The sequence below is a fragment of the Rosa chinensis genome, chromosome 1, assembly GCF_002994745.2.
Source record: "Rosa chinensis cultivar Old Blush chromosome 1, RchiOBHm-V2, whole genome shotgun sequence".
Classification (NCBI taxonomy): domain Eukaryota; kingdom Viridiplantae; phylum Streptophyta; class Magnoliopsida; order Rosales; family Rosaceae; genus Rosa; species Rosa chinensis.
In genome coordinates this window covers 59,341,097-59,365,684 of record NC_037088.1, presented here as the reverse complement: position 1 = coordinate 59,365,684, position 24,588 = coordinate 59,341,097, and the positions used below count along the sequence as shown (strand labels likewise).

Sequence of the window (24,588 nt, the reverse complement as noted above, 5' to 3'; positions counted from 1 at the left end):
TGCGAAAGCTCTCCAACGAAGATGCCCACATTAATGGGCTGGTTGGTACGTTGCTTCAACCTGATCTTAACGTCTGGAATTTTCCCTTTGTTAAAGTACCAAGCCAAGAATTTAGACATTCAAAGTTACGAATTGATTCATTGTTGAAGTTTCACTTTTTTGTTTTGTTTTTTTTTTTTTTTTGTTCTTTGCTATTTTATTAAAATGGATTTCCTTAATTCAAGTTTTAAGAAGAAAATGGGGGAATGAACAATCTTGTAAAACTTTAATGGGATAAAACTGTGGGGGAAGAACTAGAAGAAAAAATACTGTACACCCCGTTGTGGAGCTCAATGAAGAAAAATTAAATATCTCGTTGTGGAGCTCAATGAAGAAAAAATACTGTATGAGGAAAGAAATTAAGGAAAAAAAAAATCAGCTTCATTGAGCTCCATCAACCATGGAGGGCCATTGGCCCATTGTCAATAATAAACTCGTTTCATTTGTTGAACCGGGCTTCTAAAGTTAGAAATAGGTGAGCTGGGGTTACAATCTAAATTGGTTTGCATTCCTTACCTCCCACTCCCACTGTCCCACAAGTTGATTTGTTGGGACAATTCACTCATGACTCACCGAGTATAGGAATGTGAAAATTATATTTTTGTAATATTGAACTACTCTGCTCTACCAAAGTAACAAGACTTGAAAATATCCCAAAAATAGATTTAGTTATATCCTCAGAGAGATGAAACCTAGTCGCTTCGCTCTGCTAGGCCTAGGGTTGAGACTTGAGAGAGCGTTGCTTTTGGCATCTCAGCACATTTCTCCATCATCGATGGAAGACTATTCCAGCATTGTTTCTGGTGTCGCGTTCAATTAATGAGTATTTTTTCAATGGATATGTACATGGAGAAAAAAAAGTGTACCGATATCACTCCCCTGGCTTCTGATATTATCAAAATTAATATTTTAAACACCAACGACGGGTGTTGTGCTGGCAGGATTTCTTATACAGGATTAGCTAAATTAAAAATGATACACGAAACACTTTCTTGAAATTACATCTCCGCGGCACGGCGGAGAAGCCCACCATTCTAGAATGTGTATCGTGTTAGTGTGAGTCATCGTTCTCTATTAGGAATAGACTACAAGAGAATATATTGTTGTAATTACTTACCTTGTATATGTTGTGTAGTACGGTTGTAGTACGATTGTAATCTATTTATATACACCACAGAATGGGTGTGATAATATATCAGAAAATTCATTCTCTAAATCTTGTGATATCTGACTTGGTATCAGAGCAAAGATCCGAGAGGACTTTGTCTCTTTAGCTGTCCAATTTTTCCTCAATCCGAGGAGTTGATACAAAACCAAACCCCTAGGGTTGTTTTTGTCGTTCTCTGAGCCTGGTCTTCGTCTCTTTTGAGGGACCGACCTCTGTCAAATCAAGCTTCAGGTCTTCGTCTCTTTTGAAGGACCGATCTCTTCATCACTCATCACTCGTCCAGCTTCAGTCGAAGACCCAGATCGATTTCAGACCCAGCTGCCCAGACCGACTTCGCGTTCGAAGACGCCGTCGTTTCCAGATCGCCCAGTTTCCGGCGCTGTCTCCAGTTCTCCCTTCGCGTCTCTGTTCTCTCCTTCTTCGCGGCTTCGTCAACGAAAGGGTCGACCAAGACGTATCAATTGGGTTGAAGCTCTGCTCCAGATCTCCAGTTTCCGGCAGCCAGCGAACCTCTCCAGTTTCCGGCGCTGCTCCCATCTGTTTGGCCAGGTCGCTTGCCGCTCCGTCCACACCAGTTTGCGGCGTCACCCGCATCGGTCTCGACCCGCCTCCATCTGTCTCGACCCGCTTCAGTGAGTTCACCCGCCTCCTTCAGTGAGTCAACTCGCCTACATCAGTGAGTCCACTCGTCTCAACTCAGTCAACTGACTCGGTCCATACATCCAGTTTAGTCAACCAGGTTCCAAAAAAAAAAAAAAAAAACACTGTTACTATTTGTTTATTTCCGCTGCGTATTTTGGGATTCGTATATTTTCTATTGTATTATTGCAATGGGTGGTGATGACAGTGAGAGTCAGGGTTCTAAGGCAAATGAGATACAGAAGGTTGAGGTCTCTGTCAAGAGCTCAGAAGGTGGTTCTTTCGGAGGTACCAAACTCACTGGTACCAATTTCCGAACATGGAAGAAGATTATGTCAGTTTATCTCCGTGGAATACACAAAATGGGGTATGTGACTGGAACAATCAAGGCTCCCAGTGAAGATGATGTGGATGCCTATGCTAAATGGGCAGATGATGATGGGTTGGTAATGTCAATTCTATTTCGAGCCATGACTGATGATGTGCTACAGATGGTGGAGGAATGTGAAACTGCTGAGGCGATATGGAAGACATTGGGGGATTTGTATACCAAAGAGTCTGATTTTATACAGGTTCATGAATTGATGTGTAAATCTGCTAGTATGCAACAGAATGGGCAACCAATAGCTGTGTATTTCACCAAGCTGAAGAATGTATGGGCTGAAATTGATCAGAAGCGTCCTTGCAAGATCAAGAATCAGGAAGATCTGGTGTGGTACCAGAAGGAGAAGGAGCTAGAAAGGGTTCATGTATTCCTGAGAGGGCTTGATGAGAAGCATAGCAGTGCCAAGGGAGAATTGCTCAGAATGACAGACCCTCCCACAGCCTTTACATACATCCGCAAGGATGAGTCTCAACAAGAAAGTGTCAAACATGCACAGGTTGAAGTATCTAGCCTAGCCATTCAGGCCAAGTCACCGGCACCTTTCCTCCAGTAGCAGAATTCAGCCCCACTTCATCAGCAAGGTTTCCCACAAGGCTTCACCAACCGCCCTCGTCCTCAGTGTTCTTATTGCAATGACCTTGGGCATGTTCGAGAGACTTGTTGGAAGTTGAACCCACACCTTAAACCTAAAAAGCAAGGTTATCGTCCTAAGGCGAAAGCAGAAGCTGTTCAATTGGTCCAAGAACCGGATTTCTATGGAGTAGTTGGCCAAGATCATCATACAGCAGGTGGAGTTACTCCTACAGCCTCTATAGCTGGTCGAGATAAAATTGGTATGGCGTTAAAGGTTTCTACTTTTGTTGGTTCTGATACATGGATTATTGATTCTGGTGCCTCCGATCATATGACTTATGACAAATCATATTTTACTGAATTGTCTTCCCCACTAGTGTCCTATGTAACCAATGCCAATGGTGAGGCATTTCCTGTGTTAGGGTCAGGATCAGTTCGTATTACTCCTACCTTAGAACTTCATAATGTGTTATATGTGCCTGACTTGTCCCACCATTTGATATCTGTTCCCCAGTTGAATACTGAGTCTAAATGCTCCGTAACCTTTTTTCCTATGTATGTGATTTTTCAGGATCTTCTCACCAGGGAGATAATTGGTCGGGGGTATCTGAGGGGCAGGTTGTTCCATCTGGATCAGACATACACAGGAGAGAAACCAGGAGCACAGTGTGGCGCTCTTTGACTTCGAGTTCTGATAAGCTAAGTGAAATTTGGTTGTGGCATCACCGTTTAGGGCATCCCTTTTTTAGTCTTATGAGAAAAACCATGCCTACTTTGTTTATTGGTGTGGATGAGTCTAGTTTACATTGTGAAACATGTGTTTTGGCCAAGAGTCATCGTGCTACTTATTTTCCTAGTATTTCTAATAAAAGTGTTGCTCCTTTTGCGTTGATTCATTCTGATGTTTGGGGGCCATCTAGAGAACCCACTGTGTCGGGTATGAGATACTTTGTGTTGTTTATTGATGATTGTACAAGATTGTCGTGGGTTGCTCTGCTAAAAACCAAAGATGAAGTCTTTCCAGCTTTTCAAACTTTTCGTACTCTTGTTCAAACACAATACCATAGCACCATTAAAGTCCTTCGTTCTGACAATAGGGGGGATATGTTAATCATGTTTTCCAAGAGTTTTTTACAACCAATGGGATTGTTCACCAAACTACATGTCCACAAACACCAGAACAAAATGGAGTGTCTGAAAGGAAAAACCGTCATTTACTTGATATGGCTCGTGCCATTCTCTTTAGTGCTCATATGCCTAAGTATCTTTGGGGCGATGCTGTACAGGCTTCCTCCTATCTTATTAATCGTCTTCCATCTAGCGTCCTTCAGGGAAAAATTCCATTTGAGGTTCTTGCATCTCATGTCTCCTTACCTTCCTTTCATAATCTTCCAGCTCGTGTCTTTGGTTGTGTTGCCTTTGTCCATGTTCCTAAAAACCAGAGGTCTAAGTTGGATGCCCGGGCGCTTAAGTGTGTCTTTGTTGGCTATGGAGAGAATCAGAAGGGATACAAGTGCTATCATCCACCTACCAGGAAGTACTATGTCACTCTAGACGTTACCTTCTTTGAAGAAATGAGTTATTTTTCCACTTCAGATACAGCTCTTCAGGGGGAGAATTCATATTTTGAAGAGCTGTATCATGGAGAGGGGGAGGAAACAGAAGGAGGAGAGGAAGAAGTCACACAGGCAAGAGGTATTTTGACTGATCCAGTTGAGACCATCAGCTCGCCACCTCTTGAAGCAGTAGCTCCAAGCATCCAGGCACCAGTTCCTATGGCTGAAAATGAAGTTGAAGACACGACTGCCCCTCCTGCCATTGCTTCTACCCCTGACCCACAGCTTCCTGGTACGGAAGATCACTCATTTGAGGTATGTCCACCCACTAGTACTAGTAGTAGTGAGTCTAGTGTTGAGCAATATGTGTTACCAAATAGGACCACTCGGGGTCAATCAGTCAAAAGATATGAACCTACTCTTACTGCCAAATCAAAATACCCAGTAGCTAATTATATGTCCACTAGGGGATTGTCTAAGTCATATGAATCATTTGTGAATCAAATATCTGCTGTATCAGTACCTAACAAAGTGCAAGATGCGTTGGGGGATCCAAAGTGGAGGAAGGCAATGGAGGAAGAGATGGAGGCGTTGCAGAAGAACAATACTTGGCAACTTGTGCCTCCACCACGAGGCAAGAAGGCTGTAGGTTGTCGTTGGGTGTTTACTGTGAAACATAATGCAGATGGATCAGTGAATCGGTACAAAGCACGCCTTGTAGCAAAGGGGTTTACTCAGACATATGGTATAGACTATGATGAAACATTTGCCCCTGTCGCCAAGATGAACACTATTCGGGTTCTGCTCTCATTTGCTGCTAGTTTAAACTGGCCACTCCGACAGTTTGATGTCAAGAATGCATTTCTTCATGGAGAGTTAGCCGAGGAAGTGTACATGAGCCTTCCAGTTGGGTATGTAGTTGCTTCTCCTGGTGATTTTGTCTGTAGATTGAGAAAATCTCTGTATGGTCTCAAACAATCACCATGTGCTTGGTTTGGAAGATTTTCACAGTTTATGCGAAAGGTTGGTTACAGGCAGAGCAACTCAGACCATACCTTGTTTCTCAAGCATCAACAAGGGAAGGTAACAGCTCTAATTATTTATGTGGATGATATGGTAATCACTGGTAATGATACAGTTGAGATGGATAGACTGTAGAGACAGCTAGCCTCTGAGTTTGAGATGAAGGACTTGGGTGAGCTTAAGTACTTCTTAGGAATTGAGGTAGCCAGGGGGAGAGAAGGAATCTATCTGTGCCAGAGGAAGTATGTTCTTGATTTGCTGACAGAGACAGGTTTGTTGGATTGCAGACCTATTGACACTCCTATTGAGCAGAACCATTGTTTAGCTGAGTATCCAGATCAGGTACCTACTGATCGAGCTCGCTATCAGAGGTTAGTTGGGCGCTTGATTTATTTGGCTCATACTAGACCAGATGTTGCATATGCAGTGAGCGTGGTGAGTCAGTTCATGCATAATCCGAGTGAGAGTCACATGGATGCGGTTATGCAGATTCTGAAGTACTTGAAGTCAGCTCCAGGAAGGGGAGTACTTTTTTCTAAACATAACAACATTCTTGAGGTTTGTGGCTTCACAGATGCAGATTGGGCTGGAAATATCACAGACAGGAGGTCGACATCAGGTTACTTTACCTTTGTGGGAGGTAATTTGGTTACATGGAAGAGTAAGAAACAGAAAGTTGTGGCACGTTCTAGTGCTGAGGCCGAGTATAGAGGTATGGCTCACGGAGTGTGTGAATTGTTGTGGCTGAGAAATCTGTTACGTGATCTGGGTTTCAAACTCAAAAATTCCATGCAGTTGTATTGTGATAGCAAGGCAGCTATTGACATATCACAGAATCCGGTACAGCATGATCGTACTAAACATGTGGAGGTTGATCGTCACTTTATAAAGGAGAAGCTAGATGCCAAAATTATTAGCTTTCCTTTTGTTCCAACTGAAGAGCAACTTGCAGATGTACTTACCAAAGGAGTTTCCAGGAAGGCGTTTTATGACTCACTTAGCAAGTTAGGCATGGTTGATGTATATGCGCCAACTTGAGGGGGAGTGTTAGTGTGAGTCATTGTTCCCTATTAGGAATAGACTACAAGAGAATATATTGTTGTAATTACTTACCTTGTATATGTTGTGTAGTACGGTTGTAGTACGATTGTAATCTGTTTATATACACCACAGAATGGGTGTGATAATATATCAGAAAATTTATTCTCTAAATCTTGTGATATCTGACTTATCGTTCATCTTTCTCCCCGACAAAACTATCATTGGGGTTCAGCCTTATACCAAAAAAAAAAATTTCCGGAAGTGACAGCACATGCAATTATGCACGCGTCTATGCGACTATGGCAATGACATTTTCACCAGGTTGTAATGTTGTATGTAGTGTTCTCCCTCTTGTAGTTGTTGTATGGCCAGATTTTTCCTTCTTGCTGCGTTATGTTAGGCTAGGGACGATCCCAACATGTAGCTGATGCTTCACTATTATATCGAGATAACGTTCAGGTTCTGATGATCATGAAAATCGGCTTGCGCTAGCGCACTTGTCTGCAGCCACTTCGGGAACACTCACGGAAACTCCGAGCGTCTACTCATACAGTCATACGTATTCATGCAACCCAGAGGTGCAGATGATCGATCAGCAGATTATGAGAGCTTATGATTGAACCACCTACTTTATCAATCACCACCAAAGTGCATCAATCATTGCATACAGTTGCATAGTTGCATGCCTTAACAAACCTCAATCACGGTCACTGGATGCCAACAACAATAATATACCTCATCTCTTCATTCTCACTGCTTGCATTTCATCTACAATGAATAAAGTTTGAAAACGCAGACTACATTCCTTGGTCGGATATAGCCATGTAATCGCCGGCCACTGCTCTGTCTAACAGCTGCAAACACATTCGAATCTAATAAACGAAGTTATCTCCTGATTAATCTCGTGATCGATACTCACTTAAGTCTTAATCAGGGGCGGATCTAGTATGTACCTGGGGCGGGCTATAGCGAGTCGACTAATCAGTCCCTCTCCTCCTCAGTCCTCATCAGTCATCACACCGTACAAGTCAATTTCGCTCCCAGGCTCCCAGCCTCCTCCTCCTCGGCTCCTCAATCCTCATCACTTCGATTACGCTCCCAGGCTCCCAGCCTCCTCCTCCTCGGCTCCTCCTCCTCTGGACCTCTTCTAAACTTCTGCAAATCTGCAGCTCTGGCCTCTGGGCTCTGGAAGTCTCGGCTTCTCCAAGACATCAACATCAATTTGAGGCAATGATTCATTGATTCAATGTAAGATTTTGTTTAATTAATTGAATCAATCCAATCTGGGGCAATTTACAGGGTTTAAGGATTGATGTGAAATTCATGTTCCTGGGTTGTATTCAGGTGAAGATTTCATGGATTGAACTCATTGAAGAAGGAAGATTTCATGGATTGAACTCATCTTCGTCTCATCGTCTCATCGTCTCATCGTCTCATCGTCTCATCGTCTGGTATGCAAATCTGCAATTTAACATTTTATTGTTTAATTGTTGTGGACTGTGGGTTAAATGTGATGTGATTAAGTTGATTAATTGATTAATTGATTAAGTTGTGGATAGTGAAATGTTTGCTCTAGAATTAGAGTGTGCATTTTATGAGAAAGATATGCGTAGTGATCCAAAGTTCCAGAATTTGGAATCCATTTCTGATTTGTGCAGAATGTTGGTTAAAACAAGGAAGTCAGAATTTTTCCCTATGCTTTATAGATTGATTTGTCTAGTTCTGACTATTCTTGTTTCTACGGCGACCACTGAAAGAGCATTTTCAGCTATGAACATCATTAAGAATAGACTTAGAAACAAGATGGAAGATGAGTTTCTTGGTGATTGTATGGTCCTTCATATTGAGAAGGAATATGCTGAATCTATTGACAATGAATCGGTGATCAAAGAGTTTGAAGCTTATGGAACTCGTAGAGTTAGATTTAGTTAGTTTAGGTTCTTGTATTGCATTGCACGTTTATTTTGTTATTGATTTTGTTTTTTAGTTTTGTATAGATCTGCATTTGAAGGGTAAGGCTCACTACATCCCCCCTTGACTAGGTGTATATTTTTCTTAAATTAATAAAATTCTCTCGCACCGTCGAGATTCTCTATAATATATATATATATATATATATAATTTTTTTTTATTTTTTTTTTTGTTGAAGAAATCCCAGCCCGTCCAAAGTTTCAATCCTGGATCCGCCCCTGGTCTTAATCAAACCTGTATTCAACATGAACTTGTTACAGAAACTTTTTACATCTGCCAAGTTCAATGTTCTTCCTGCCTCTACATTCATCATGGTTTGATTTTCAGGTATATTGACTATATTCTCTGGATCCTTCTTTTTTTCCTTTTTGGTTGATAAGTTCGTATATGCACTCTACGCATTCATTTTGCAGTATTATTTCGAAGAAATTTGGTAAGAAATACTCACTTTCTGCTTTCTTTCTCGTTAGGCGATTGAAATTAGATGAGTGCATGATCACTAATGGCGGCAAAAATATTGGGAGAAATTGAACCTAATTACTTTTTCTTGTTGAACTGAAAATAGAAAACGCAAACCCATGCACGTGTGAGTATGCAAATGTCATCAACATATGGTGACCAAGTGTCATCTTTTTAATCGACAACGTGTGAGAGTGACTCTAAACCACATTACAAATTTGTCGGCTACCAGTATCATGAGACAAAGACGCTTCTTTAGTTGCAGGCATGTGACTCGGACATAGTCCCAAATTTTAACAAGTTAAGCTCGATCATCATCTGTATACTAACCCATATCGCAAACAAATACATAGTAAAGATCTATAATTTCTCCTCAATTTGCATATAAAGCAAATCATCAAATAAAGCTGGTTCAAATTTAACAAAGAAATAAAAAGCTCATTAGCTCTCATTCACTGAACTCCGACAATCTCGACCTTTCTACGGTCATTAAGTTCTTGACTTTCTTAGCAGGAAGGAAGGCTCTAAAAAGTTTGTTATTTATTTTTCCTCATTGGAATCTCTCAATTCACAGAGAAATTAACAGCTCCTATCTGCAACTGAAGTCTCATCCTCCATGTTAGAGGAATTTGTGACCAAAAATGGTGGTGGGAAGCCATTCAAGCCAAGCTGAAGATCATCCGGGCTGGCATGCAATCATCTACTATGTAAGTATGTATGTATTTTCCAAATTCACCAAATTATTTTTCGATTTTGGCAAAAAGGGTCTTCTGTTTCAATGGTTTTAGCCTTTTAGGATGTGGGTTTGTGGAAAAAATTTCCGTAGATGATCATTGAGATTATGAATTGTTGACTAAATGGTTGCTTTCCTTGCCTTTTCTCCAATACAGGTTGGATTAAATGAAAGCAAAAGCGACCCCAACTTGTTTATCAAGAAGAGAAAACGACTCCTAGAGCCAAGTTAGAGACTTTTTGGTGGTGGATCCAGATCTTGATTCCAAATTGACAAGTCTTCCTCATTATACGACACCCTTTTAGGCTTTTTTCGGCACGGGATTCATGAAAGTGTAACCCACTTTTTCTCTATTGCACACTTGCAAACTTTTCTTCATTTTTCAGTCTTGTTGTGAATCTGGGTAGTATTTATTTGTGGTAATTATCGATTTCTCTGTGTTGAGCAATCATGGGATCGGGGATTGTTGCTTCTGGGAGTTGGCAAAGCATACAGATTCCAGTTTCTCGTTCAGTTTATTGTGCTTCTTCTAGTTCAAAGCCATCGTTTTCGATTTCTTTTTCTTCATTGGCAAAGCCTAGTGGAAGCAATGGAGGTTTGGGGCATGGGTTAGTTCATAGTTTGGTGTTTTCAGGGTCGAGTAAGTTAAAAGGTTGTAGCTTGAAGCAAACTTGTAGAGCTAGTTTTGAGGATTTCTCCTATGATGAAATGTCGGAACAGATGGAGGAATTGGCTCAGAAGTTGGAAATTTCTAGTGATAACGACGAAAATGAAGAGGAGGATACATCCTGGGTTATGTCAAAAGTTTCGAGGTCTAGGTACCCGGAAGGGGAAAAGAGGAGAGGCAATGGTTTTTCAATGCAATTTTCGAGGTTCAAGCTTAATGCTTTAGAGCCATCTCTGCTTGGGATTAATCCTGAGCCACCAGACTGGCCAGAGAGGAGTGAAATTGTTCTAGCAGACATTGCACGAAAGGCAAACAGCCTCGAGTTTCCAATGTCCCTTAGGTTGTTGAAGAAGAAGCATCAACAATGGGAAGAGAGTTCCAGAGAAGTAGGGGAGTACACTGCTTTTAGCTCTTTGAACAAGGCCTTCTCATCCATGGTGTTTATCATCCATGAGCTTCACAGCTATGCTTTAAGTATAGGGGGATGTCTGTACTGTGAAGACTTTAAGGAAATTATATCCAAGGTGCAGAGAGAAATGAACTTTTCATTTGTGTGGTTGTTTCAGCAGGTCTTTTCAAGGTCACCGACTCTCATGGTGTATGTTATGATCTTGTTGGCGAATTTCACGGTTTATTCAATGAATGGTAAGAATGCTGTTATTCCAGATACCACTCCTATGCCTGATGTGGCTGAGACTTTGGGTCTGTTTCTGTATGAACCGCTGGAACGACCCTGCGTGTATTGGGATGGGGAGGATGAATGTGAACCGCGCAAAGTGAGCCCCAGTGAAAGTGAGAACAAGGATGGGGCTGGCCTTAGGTTGATCAAGTTTCCAACTGAAGAGATATTTGGTGTTTCGTCATTGAATAATGAGGAGTTGAATGTGTGGAAATCAGTGCTGGAAGAAGCTTCAAATATGCAGGCAGAATTGAGGACCGAGGATCTTGATTATGAAACTGTGCAACAATTTGTGTCACCTGTAACTGTGAATCTCGAAGCAGATGATTATGAGTGCTACTTTAAGACAGATATTTTATACCAGATGGGCTTAGCTCAGGAGCCCGATAATACACTGCTACTGTCAAACTATGCAAAATTCCTCTACCTCGTGGCTCATGATCATGACAGGTGAATTACCAAATTATCTGTTTCAACTTACTAGTTGCTTATACTTATATTGTTGGTTGGTTGCTTGTCTGAACTTCGCTTGATTCTGAGGAAAACACCATTTAGGTGAAAGTGAATGATGCATACTATATGCGTCTTCGACTCTTAATGTCTGTGTATACAAGTCCTTAATTTGTTAGGTTGGACCAAGAAGGAACTGATGGATGTATAAATTTGATTCTGTTTTTATGAGGTCTGCATTGCCCTGGCATAAGGGCAATGTAGGATTGGATGTTTTGTGTTTTGCTGCATGTTGTCTTCTTTGAAGATATGTATAGTATGGTGGCGTTGGGTATGAGATCCTTATGGATCTTGCTGCTCTAATTTACATGGGTCCAGGAAGTTCAAGTGACCAACAAACTTCTTCTTTGTATTATCTATCATGAAGATGGTTTTTCAATTTATGACCGACTAGGTGTTAATATCTCAATTTATGCCCAAGTTATGACTGATGTAATTTGTATGATTTATGTTGATGTATGCAGGGCGGAGGAGTGCTTTAGGCGAGCAGTGCAAGCTGAGAAACCTGATGCCGAGGCTTTGAGCCTATATGCAGACTTCTTGTGGTATGTAAGGAACGACATTTGGGGTGCGGAAGAGAGATACGTGCAAGCAGTGTCAGCTGAGCCCTCGAGCCCCTATTACGCCTCCAGGTATGCCCGTTTCCTTTGGCATACTGGGGGCACTGACACTTGCTACCCTCTTGAATCCTATGATAAAGTTTTGTAATTAGCTAAATAAAGATACAGGCTGTATATGTTCCTGGATGCGTTATTTTTTCTTACATAATTTGCTAATGAGTTACTGCACTAATTAGATTAGTTATCCATACCAAGGTAATTCCACCAAGGAAATAACAATCTCTGTCCTCAGTTGAGACCAGATTGATTGCAAAATTAGATTACTCAGTTTTGTAACCTCAGTTTTTGCAGAATTTCTTATCCAATTTTGATATTATGTACTCCAGTTTGATCATAATAAGAAATGAGTTTGACATTTCAAGTTTTTCGATTGGAGTTTGAACACATCCTTATGCATTCAGAACAAAAGGTTAACTCTGCTTTTTCACGGACATATGGCTTCAATGGTTTATTTGTCAAAATTCATCATAAATCCGCACCTACCCTAATTAATTGGCTAATGAAGAACATGTGATTAGCATCCATAGATTCAAACCATAAAGTTGGAATATTGTTGAATGAAAGCCAGTAATGCTACAAAAGTCTTCTGTTCTTATCAGAGAGTTATTCAGAGGTCTACTATTGTTCATCTGCTGGACTTGTATGGAAGAAGTAAACTAAGACAAGGTTCCTTAAACTGGAATGAATGCTCCAACACTACTTGCTAAACTATGCAATCCCTTAATGTTAACCTTCCTCAATCGCGTGTGAACAAGAGTTGGACTTATATCAAAAACACCAGTTTGTCATCTAACTTGCTACAAAAGTCATCGCAGCACTAATCAAGTAGCTTAGGAGTAGGGTTTAGTTGGGTTTATTCCATTGCAACCTAATAATATGGCACTAATTAAAAGCTGTGAAAGAATGTAGTTGTGATCCTATTAAAAGTAAATATTGATTTGTGTCACCAAGTTGGAATATTGTTGAATGAATTGCTCCACTATTGATTTGGTTGATTATAGGGGGTGGAAAGGAAAATGAGTCCTAGGAGAAGACCCTATTAAAAGGTTTTAACAAACAAGTTGACACAAAATATGACTAGATGACTAATAGCTGGTGCATATGGTGCTTGTAGAATAGTGCAAGTAAAGACTGCCAGGAAAGACCACTCACATTTTAGCCATATCAATTTCCTTGACTCTCTTTTTCTGTAATAGAATGGGAATGGAAAAATGGATCCCATAAACTGATCATTTCTACCTAAGTCAAGGTACTCTGAATACTTCATTTAGAAGAGATGCAAATGGATTGATGCAAATTAGAAGTACATTATCTCTGATAAAATGCCAATCATGTTGCTTATCTGTTCCCTTGCCCTGTTGCCAGTTCAAACACAGGGAAGTGGCGCAGAATATGATTTCCTTTCTCTTTGATGTTGGGACGGGGTTTGTTTACGAGTGCAGATATATGTATACGTAGTTATTTACATATTAGAGTGCAATTGCAAAGGTTGTGATCGATTGCCAGGAGCATATCACCGAACCACCTAACTTACCCAGCATCAAAATGTATGATCATGATCAGTCACAACGCTTGGATGCCTTTAGAAACCGCAATCACAATATCTGGATGAAACGGCAATCACAACGTCGAAAACACAAACTATTTCCCTTTGGTTATCGTAGGATGTACATGTGAATAACGTTTGCAGTCATGAGCCAAAATGCATTAGTAGTATATAGGGCCTGCAAGCTTGTTGGAATCCAATTAACAAAATCATATGATATCAGGCCTGTAAATGACGGTAACTTCTTAATAGCAACTTAAAAATCTAACATGAGCAATTTCTTCCCACCTCTACATTCAACGTGGCTCTGATCATCAGGTATATATATCTTCCGAGCATTCATTCTTTCGTCGCTCATCAACTACATAGTTTGACTGGTTTATTTATTTCGTTTGGGCAGCACTTGATGAAAACTGCATAGTCGGCAAAAGATATTGGGAGAAATTAAATATAGTGTGCGACCTTAAGCGGTTGGAAACCGATCTGGCCTTGAAGAAGGTTAATCCGTCCACCTTCAGATGGTCAAGACTCAAGAAGACCTGTGCAAGTACTGCACTAAACATTTTGGAATTTAGCTTGTAACGTTTCACATCATTTTTTATTAATTATTGGAACTTGGGTCGCTTTATGCCACTTATGGCTACACTTGGGAAAGCTCAAAAACGGAAAGCTTGAAAACAATGATAAATGTAATAAGTCGGTTTGAGAAATTAATATTTAGTTCAGCCGGCTATGATCTCTTAACAATAACAATTAAGCTTTTAGAGATTGTGCCTTATTATTGTCTTAAACCTCAATTATATTTCAAGATCATCATACCAGCGCTGCACATCAGCATGTCATAATTTTTGAATGAATTTTTAACCTCTGTATGCATTAATAACCTAGGAGAATAGTTCTTCGTCGCAAATACGACGAAATTATATAACCATACTATTTTTAGACTAGACAATTTGCTACCAACTTCTGCAAAAAGATGCCTTCAAAAATTGAAAACAAAAACGTGGCAAGTACATAGAGATTCAAAACGGAGTCTCCAACTATAATATCTGGACACAAAAATTCCTCAAGGGGCATTTATGCAAGATATGTTCTACAATAATGAGACTCGGAAAAATCCTATCTAACTGCCTCGTGTTACATGGTAAGAATACAAGAAACCAATCTACTATGGGCGTGCAAAATTAGCTACTGTCACTAATATTGTGGAATGCAATATTATACAACTCGGGAACCGACAAGCGTCAGGAGTTATAGCCTATAGGAATAGCTTAGGCAGAACTCAGAGACTGGAAAATTTTCCAGCAATTTGATCATAGACAATGTAAGCTCTGAAATCACCAAAACCAGATGTTGCGACTGTCAACAGCTTTCACAGAAGTAGGTACCAATGGCATTCGCCCAAACTCAGCAGCGAATCTATCAACGCAGTGGGTTCTTTTTTCAGTATGGCCTCCCATGCTACTGATTCCAGTTGATCCAATCTCAAATATCTTACCTGAATGAAAATAGAACACACAGCGAGACATAATTAATACATAAATAAATAAAAAATAGAATGAAATCATGGATACTAATATCCTATTCTATCGTAATTGCTCTACTGCATCAGCTTGTCATCCATTTCCAGCAAACAAATGATGGGGGGACGTATATTCCTTCAATAGAAAAAAAGTTGTACATAAAACCAACTTCCAAAAGACCAAATCATGGAGGACTTGGGACATGTCCGAAAAGTGATAACCCTAGGAACCATAAGTATCTTCAAAGGAGTAGCAGTTCAAATCTATCGAAACAAGAAAATGTCATTCAAGAATATAGTGTCAACTAATGCTGGACATATCCCCCTCAATTTTCAACATTCCTGTGGTCCTGCCACAACCTAAAATTTGAAAGATGAAGTATAGACTAAGATGACTTTTAAAAACGTAATAAGCAACATGGTTGCACACAGCAGGAGGACAGTTGGCTCAAGTACAAGCTATAAATAGATTGTGGAAACTGAAAATAAAGGATCGAGTTGATGAGTCAGATCAACACAGCCCCACAAAGACCACACAAGTATGATCAGTTCGAAACCTCCAAATTGTAAAGATGAATCATGGACAAAGGTAAATGACCAAAATTGTCATTCATTGCACAGCATATAATACAAAGGACACACAAGAAGATGCAAGGACTCAAACTTACAACTATGTAAATTATAGGATACAGGATTACCTTTAACCCATATAGGGGGAGCACCAGTCACATTTGCTACAAGAAAAGACATTGCAATGTCTTCACAGTTCCTGGTGAAATTCAATCCAAGATTCAGTAATTGTGTGCACTGAAACAAACACACAGTATATTTGCAGAATTGCAGACACAACTGAAAATACAAAATCCATGAGAAACCTGTTCTTGGTTATAAAGTCTTTGATTGATGCTGGCATTTCATTTGTGTAGATTCTTAGGTACTTTTTGTGGAAGAAGGCTGCCTTAGAGAGTACCATACTGTATGTACCAGTCCACCAAACCGACCACCATCCACCATATATGTAATGATCCATATGACCATTCTGCATACATAAATAGGTCAGATGGTTGACCAAGTTTTCCATCAAGAGTTTTCAACACCATGAAAATAAATGGCTTTCTTGAGTAAATGCTAATGGTCATTAATATAAAGGCTGTCCAGCCTATACAAGTAGAAAACAATTAACAGAAATAACGAGTTCATCACTGTCTCTACTGGAGGTAGAAAAACTCAGAAATAAAAATTGCAGCAAAAGGAAATATGTAACAGATTGAGGCATACCGTGGGATCAACCCAGTGCATACGAGGCACAAAGCCAACCATAGTATCTGATGCACTTTGCCAAACATCGAAAGCAAATTCTACAGAAGAGCAAGGGAATATGACATCATCATCGATAGAGAAGACAGCATCTGTTTCCAAATCTGGAATTTCTTTAAATCTGTTGTTCAAACTGTCTTCCTTATTGATATCAAATTTCAATTTAACTTGTCGTCCATCTCTAGTGTTCAACTCTATAATGTGGTTTAGAAATTTTTTCAGAGAATCTGATGGAGGATTTGGCTCACTCCACACAATATGTATCGAATCAAGCCGTGGACACCTGGAATAGTGAGAAATTGACTGCTTCAAAAGATCGTATCTCTTCCATGTGTTCATTACAATAGCATATCCTTTCCTGCGTACAAATTGCAGATTACAGCATGAATTTCATAAGAATTGATATCTCTAGTACTATAGATAATTGACTTAAAACTCATGTTGTCCCTCAATTTATACGTGAAAAAATACATCCCGGGAGTCCATACTCCTTTTTTGGTGAAGTCTAACTCTGATATGTTGAATTTTTGTTTTTATTTCTAAAAATGTTCCATCCTACTTACTCCTGCAATTATCTAATATGGAAAATTTGAACCAATTTCTTTTTTTTTTTTCTATTTTATCTAAGTGGAAAGTAGTAGACTCCAAAATAAGAAGATTCAAAAATTTATTTCCCACCATTTGACCGATAAGATCTAGCGAAAATTCAAGATTTTGATGATTAAATTTTCTTAATTTAGCTTTTCGATAGAGTTTGAAAATCAATTAAGAGCTCATTTGCTAAATATAGAAATCCAACTAACAGTGATCAAATTCACAAACAATTAAACACTAAACACCGAGCGTATTACCAAAATCAGAATCCAATTAACAGTGATCCACAATTCAATAGCTGCTAATCAAATTAAGCAACTCCGCGACTAACTTCACTCACCTCGAACCGGAGAACCGTTCCAGCGAAGCAGTGTGACTCGTCCATCCCATAAACTCCGAAGCGCGGCCGGCGAGAGCGATGACAGTAAAGCCGATGCAGAATCCGAGCACGAGCTTAATCTTCACCGATCCGACGGTCGAGATCAGCGCCTGCCGGAACCTCTGAACCCCTCGCCGGTTCATCCAGCCCCCCTCATCGCGCCACGTGGCTTTGCGAACTCCGTCTTGACGAACTCGAATCGGAACCGAGTTTGCTTCACGCGAATTGAGCCGTTCTAGAACTTTCCATCCAGTTCTGTGACTCGCCGTCGGAGATGGAGAGAGGTAGTGCTGTGGTGGAGAAGTTACAGATGGACGGCTGAGATGAGATTGGGGGGAGCTAATGACCGTTGATCTCGCCGTCCAACGTCGTCAGGCTGCTTTGGTTCTCAGATCGGAGGAGGGGCTGAGAATCAGAGCGGGGTTTAACGACGAGGGTAAAAGTTTTAGAGTGTTTAAATAGAAGACGCAAAGATTGATGTTAATTGCGCAACGGTTTTACGATGTGATGATGTATGAAAAGTGAAAGCCCACCATTTCTGACGGGAAAATTTATGATTCTTTTCGGCTGGGGTGTTGATATTTTATTTTTTTTTGACCTTTCTGGGTTTGGACCGGAAGGAGTAGCAGGAGGAGGGGGCAGAATTTTGTTTTACTTGAAATGCTCTTGACGATGTCGTTTCTTGTTTACCATACGAGTCTGTGCCGAATCTATTGGATGTAATAGTTATCTCATTTACCATTTGTGGTAACTATTTGATTCTGCCAAAGAAAAAGGGTAAGTGGGTAACTATGTGATGTTTTTCCTTTAGTGGGTTAAAAAATTAACTTTTGGTAAAACCATAAAATTCAGGTGGTTTGATCATTCCAGGGGAAATGAGTTTTTTTTTTTTTAATATTAAAATTAAAATCTTTCTTGATTTTATATTTCAAGAATGGTATTAATCATCTTTGCTATTGATCAGAATTAATTATTCTCTGCAGTAATAAATAATGTTTCATAATCAAATCTGGACATGAAAGCTGCTAATTTTTGTAATTAGTTTTGAGGTATATTTTGTTGTTTGTTTTAACAACGGTTATACTTTGTTGACAATGGGTATGTTAGTCAACTACGTTGGAGACTTTAGTTTATTGATTTTTTATTTTTTTAGAAGAAGAATATTTCATTAATAACGTAAAAGATTACAACGTATTGGAATAACCAGTTATGGTCTCAACACCACGACACAGTTATGGTCTCAACACCACGACACATATTTCTACCATGATCACTAGCTACGGGTCCGTCACTTTGAGTGACATCCATGAGTCAAAATACCTCAACCCCTGACCAAGTTTTACGCCCACAACCGTCGGCTACAAAGAAAGATAGTCAATCACAAGTGTCACAATATGACCTCGCCACCAACATCGACGATTCACCATCACGTTGATAACCAGAGAGCATCGATAATTGAACAAATAATCCCCAGGAAAAACACCATGAAAATGGCACATCAGTAAGACTAAGACTCCTAATCCCTAGCTCAATAGAGTAGAGACTTATTACTCGACCTAAAACACCAAAAAAGAAAGAGAAAATGTTACAAACAGTACCCAAACTAAGGCTCATTCTTAACTTCAGTACCCGACTATGCAAAACTATCACTTTGGTACCCCAAGTTTGAAGTCCGACCCAAGAATGGTACACGCAGTCCATCACGGCGTTAACTAGCTAACCACGTGGCATATTTTGAGGGCCCTCATGGTTTGCCACGTAGCAAAGACTTAACGCCGTGATGAACGGCGTGTACCATTCTTGGGTCGAGCTTCAAACTTGGGGTACCAAAATGATAGTTTTGCATAGTCGGGTATTGAAGTTAGGAGTCAGCCTTAGTTCGGGTACTGTTTGAAATATTTTCTAAAAAAGAAAACCCTAAATGAAATGAAAAAGGAGACACCATGATTTGATTTGCTTCTTCCCCGTATAGCCACCAACAGGCAATCAAAAGTTCTCACTGCCAGACTTGTACAAAGTACAAACAAATGTAGCCTCCTTTCCTTTGATTCGCAACATCAACCTACCACAAGCCCACCAAACCTAGCCGTGCCAACTGCCAACCACCCAAGAAATATCGCTGACCTCGAGGGTTAAGGCACCAAACACCCATCAATCCCTTCCAAGGGGACACCACAAATTGCATGCATAACGGTCGTAAAGAACCCTTGACCCAAACGAACACCATCATGGATAGCGACTGATAGGAGCATTTTAATGCGACGTTTTAACTGCATTTCCTACATTTCTTACGTTATTTCCTTATTAAAATCCTGTTTAGGAAAGTTTCCATTCTTTGATTGGGAAAGTTCCTATTTGTAGAAAGTTTATATTTTTGTAGTTTCTATTTATCATTTTTAGTAAGTTGCCATTTTTCATTTTAGGAAAGTTTCTATTTTTCTTATTAGTTTCTATTTTTAGGACCTCCAAGCAAGTGGAAAATCTTGAGGAGGAAAATCAAAGTTGCAACCAAGTGGAAAATCTTGAGGAGGAGAATCAAAGTTCCAACCAAGTGGAAAATCTTGAGGAGGAAAATCAAAGTTGCAACCAAGTGGAAAATCTTGAGGAGGAAAATCAATTCAAGTTGAACAAGTGATAAACAAGTGGGAAGATATTTTTTACAAATTTGTCTACCATATCTAGCCCTTCATTTATGTTCATCTCCACCCTCCATTCATCATTTTTTGGGCTATAAATACACTTCTCCTCTCACTCTCAAAATACAATTCCTTCATCCATCTCATCTTCTTTGTCTCTCCATTTCCTTTCCATTTTCCTTTTCCATTCTCTAGTTGCAAAGTTCTGCATTTTCAAGCAAGGAGAGGAAGAAGAAGAAGGAGCCGTGAAGATCATATCCTCCATCATCCACCTTGAAGGCTTGCTTCCAAGATTCAAGATCCAACCATCTAGCTCTCCATCTCCATCTCCACTCACGGTGTAATTCGTTCATTTTCCTTGTAACATTTTTGATTTCCTTGTTTGATTTCGTATGAACTTGTTTCTAGTTAACAATAATGTTTAGGGTAAAGTTTAAACCCAACTTCTATGTTTAAATAAAGTTTTCGAATTCCATAATTGTGATTCTAAGTTACTTATGTGAGTTTGTTCGATTGAATTTGCTTGATAGAAAACTTTTATATGTTTATCTTATTTGGGTCAACACTTATAGGATTTGCATGTAATTGGTGCTAGGTTTAAGAACATGAAATCGACTTTTCGTTTTGTGTAAACTTGAATCAAAGTAGTAAAGGTTTTGGACAAAAATCGAATTCAATTGAAGAGGATTGCAATTAGGTGAACTTATTCATACTAAGTTGTACACTTGAGTTGATAGCCTTTCTCTATGTGTAATGCGTTAAACATGACATGATTGACTAGCTTTCTAGGGTTTGATTGCATGTTTGATAGGATTAATCTAGGTGCTTTCGCTTAGATTAATTAGCATTGAAAAGTAAAATATGGGAAATCATTTGCTTTCGAATGTTTCACATGATCAACTCCTCTCGCATGACTTGGAAGAACAATTATAGGGTTTGAATCGAATTTGATTATATGGAATTGGTTTTGATCTTTGTTCCTTGCGTTCCACCCTTGTATATATGTTTTTACGTTTTCTTTATTTTATTTATTTTAATTTTAATTTTAAGAATCCTAATCCCTCCCTTATTTGTGTTTACTTGTATATATTTATTCTTTATTTTATTTTTGTAAATAATACTTTATTATTTTAATTCTTTATTTGTTTATACAATTGTATATATTTATATTCTTTATTTTATTTTTGTAAATAATACTTTTCTTTATTTGTTTTACAATTACAAGTGTACCCTCAATCCCCGGATAGAACGATCCCTATTTGCTTATACTACTAACGATATTTTTAGGGTTAAATTGTGCGCTTGCTTCGAGCGCATCAGCGACTCTGAACCATATTCATATTGCAATCAACTGGAAGAGTGCATCCCTAATGCGACTCTGAAGCCACTCCCAAACCCTAGTCCTCCTCCTCACGGTGGTACACTCATCAATCCCTTCCGAGGGGACACCACAAATTGCATGCATAACAGTCGTAAAGAACCCTTGACCCAAACGAACACCATCATGGATAGCGACTCTGAACCATATTCATATTGCAATCAACCGGAAGAGTGCATCCCTAATGCGACTCTGAAGCCGCTCCCAAACCCTAGTCCTCCTCCTCACGGTGGTACACTCTGCGGCCCTGTTTACTGCAAAATAACGTCCATTGACGACGTTACAGCGAGTTTCGCTACATCCCTCGCCTTAGCAGGCTCTGATGTCGTTGACATCTCCCACTTGAATGGATTAGAGAGGCGCTCAAACTCTCAAGCTTTTCTCTTGGCCAAACCGCTGACAAAGAAACTGTTTGGCACTCAAGATCTACTTCGCAATTTCAGACGCATATGGGTCACTGATTGAGCCTTTAAGGTTCATGATTGTGCCAAAGATCGTTTTGCCTTCTCCTTTGATATGAAACATGACCGAAATAAGATTTTAAAGGGAGGGCCATGGTATTTCAACAAAGCTCCGATTCTGCTACAACAATATGATGGTCTGCAAGATCCACTCAGCATTCCCATGAATCTGCTCTTCTTCTGGGTCAAAATCACAGGTATCCCGCCAGCCCTAGAAGATAAGAAAACTATCATGAATGTTGCGTTTGTGGCGAGTAAGTATCTGGACTTCGACCAAAGACTATTTGACAATAACGGTCAAATTAGGGTTCACGTTGCTCATGCCATATCTCATACATTTTTTTTGAAGAGGACTCTCAAAATCATTCTTGGAGTAGTGAAAGAAATTACTTTTTTCTTTGAGAACTTAAGAGGAAAATGCAGAGACTGCCATCTTTTGTTTCATGACCAAGGAGTATGCCCTAATGCTGATGCCCAAACTGTGCATGAAACTGCTGCCAGTTCGAAGACATCGGGGAAATATCTGACATCCCAATTTCCCGGTTTTTCTACTCTTCGTTTCCATAGTGGAACGTTTCAGTTTCAGGGAATACAAACCCCTTTACTGCCCCTAGTTGCGCGCAACTTGTTTGGCACTCTTATCATGAATAAGCTCCGCAAGCCTATTGTGGTGCATGGTGAAGACTTGAGGCATAATGATGATGTTAATGCTTTAGCCTTGGTCCCTATTGAAGTGGAGTCCTCCAAGGCGAAAAGAGGCCGGCCTACATCGCCATATACATCCCCCAAAAAAACTGAAACTTCTGTTTAATGAAGGTGAGACTGTTGCTAGCTCATCTATGGTGCCCAAGAAATTGAAAGTACCAGAATTCTACACTAAATTTTCTGCTAAATCCCTGGGTCTCATTGAAGCTCCGGGAGGTGTCTTAATTCCTAAGGAAGGCTCAATCCCTAAGGAATCAGCTGATCAAGGTGGAACAAAAATAGAAAAAAGGTCGGCCTCTGGGGTCGAAAAACAAAAACCCTTCAAATAAGAAAGTTGCAGCTGAAGAGGTGCTTAGCATGCTCTGCCCTGGAAAACCTCCTAGCCCTAGTGTTAAGGGCAAGGAGACAAGTTAGTTTTATTTTTCTGTGCATTATGCTTATTTACTTGTCATTGGTAACATAGTTTATAGGCTTTCTTTTAATAAGTGAGCATAGTTACCGTCAAATGATCGGACCTAATCTATGTATCACTGTGGTTTCACCACAAACTCTTTATCTGCCCAGAGATGGTAGAGGGAGGATATGTAATGGTCTTTTCTGGCTGAGTAATATTTATATATCGACATGATATTCTTTAAAAAAAAAAAAAAAAAAAGGTACATGATTATCTTCAACATTCTATTACGAGATCAACTTTCTATTAGTTTAGGGCACTTCCAACATAATACTTATTTTTAAAAAGAAATTGAAATTTAACTAATAGCCTAAAATGTTTGAACTCTAGCAGACTAGTTAAACAAAAGCTAAATTTAACTTTAGCTAAAAGACCTAGCTATATTTAGCTAGAGAAGAGAGAGAATTTAAATAAAAGTTAAATTTAACTTGGAATTTAGGTATTCTGTTGGAGTATAACTCAATATTTAACTAGGTATATTCTAATTTTTTAACTTCTTTTAGCTATGAATATAGCTATCAGTGTTGGAAATGCTCTTAATTTACTAATCACCACTAGTTGCTTATAGGAACACACGCAAGCTGCGTAACTACATCTGACTTATGGCATGAAACTTCCGGTTTAATTGTGATTGGATCCATATAGTGATTATCAGATTGATAGAAAATCCCCAATCCCCATAGACCTTGGTCCAATGCATTAATTGGGCCTTGAATAAACTAGCCCACTAGAATTCCCAACGAGTCCATCACTATGTGTCTATTATTATCAATAGTTTCCTAATATTGTTGTAGACGTTAATCTCACTGTGAATCTAAATATCTAATGAAGCAATTGTTTTCGCTCTCAAAGAAGAGAAAGGTGAGGCTAGATGGTCTGAATTATTATTTGAGCCTTGTAGCAATTAGCTTAGTGAAATCACCGTGACTAGTTGGCACTACCTAATTTATATCTAACTAACGTGTTATATCCTAGTTTTTTTATATTTGCCGTATCGCCATATCCTGGCCTATCATATCACCGTACATGCTTCCGTTAGTGCAACATAGTTGGACACTTGGATGGAACAACCCTCTATTTGCAAGATTTAAAACAAAAAAAAATTTCCAATGCTATATTCGTTAATCCCTTGCTTTCTATTTCCGAATGCCTCACAAGTTCACAACAACAACAAAGCACGAGTTTGGTCAACAATCTCGACTCGAATTGTTCTCCGTATCCATCATTTAATAAGAAGCAAAATGATTTACGCAGTACATAGTAGAGTGTCCTTTTCCTTTAGCATGCCCGAGCAATTCTCATCATACACAGACCACTGGGAACAGTATCACCCTCACTCATTTGAGTTTTCAAACACGAAAACCATGCGCATCGCAAATTCGCAATAGAAGAACAAGAAGTAGAAGAGTTGATGACATAGGGCGGTGAAAGTCGGTGTTACTTTATTCGCATTATTGCTGCCTCTGGGAAATTAATCAGTTTTTTCTCTTCTAGCTTCTTATGGACGTTGCTGATACAGACATCACAAACTAC

At 39.5% G+C, this 24,588-nt stretch overlaps 2 protein-coding genes across 4 annotated transcripts; one reads left to right on the top strand and one right to left on the bottom strand.

Moving 5' to 3' along the window:
* The first annotated feature begins 9,187 nt into the window (after nt 1-9,187).
* LOC112182928 lies at nt 9,188-12,427 on the top strand. 3 transcript variants are annotated; one of them, XM_024321489.2, is made up of 3 exons: nt 9,188-9,561; nt 9,745-11,383; nt 11,908-12,427. In XM_024321489.2, the coding sequence occupies exons 2-3, from the start codon at nt 10,038-10,040 to the stop codon at nt 12,149-12,151; spliced, it is 1,590 nt and encodes a 529-aa protein (XP_024177257.1). In that variant the 5' UTR covers nt 9,188-9,561; nt 9,745-10,037; the 3' UTR covers nt 12,152-12,427. The 3 variants fall into 3 exon arrangements, with proteins under 3 accessions (XP_024177257.1, XP_024177259.1, XP_024177258.1); XM_024321491.2 differs by having other exon boundaries at nt 9,188-9,565; XM_024321490.2 differs by having other exon boundaries at nt 9,188-9,569.
* A 2,146-nt stretch (nt 12,428-14,573) lies between these two features.
* LOC112182927 (glycosylinositol phosphorylceramide mannosyl transferase 1) lies at nt 14,574-17,963 on the bottom strand. The gene is made up of 5 exons (XM_024321488.2): nt 17,383-17,963; nt 16,410-16,806; nt 16,007-16,170; nt 15,830-15,900; nt 14,574-15,107 (listed from the first exon to the last, which is right to left on the bottom strand). The coding sequence occupies exons 1-5, from the start codon at nt 17,562-17,564 to the stop codon at nt 14,947-14,949; spliced, it is 975 nt and encodes a 324-aa protein (XP_024177256.1). The 5' UTR covers nt 17,565-17,963; the 3' UTR covers nt 14,574-14,946.
* Between the last annotated feature and the right edge of the window lie 6,625 nt (nt 17,964-24,588).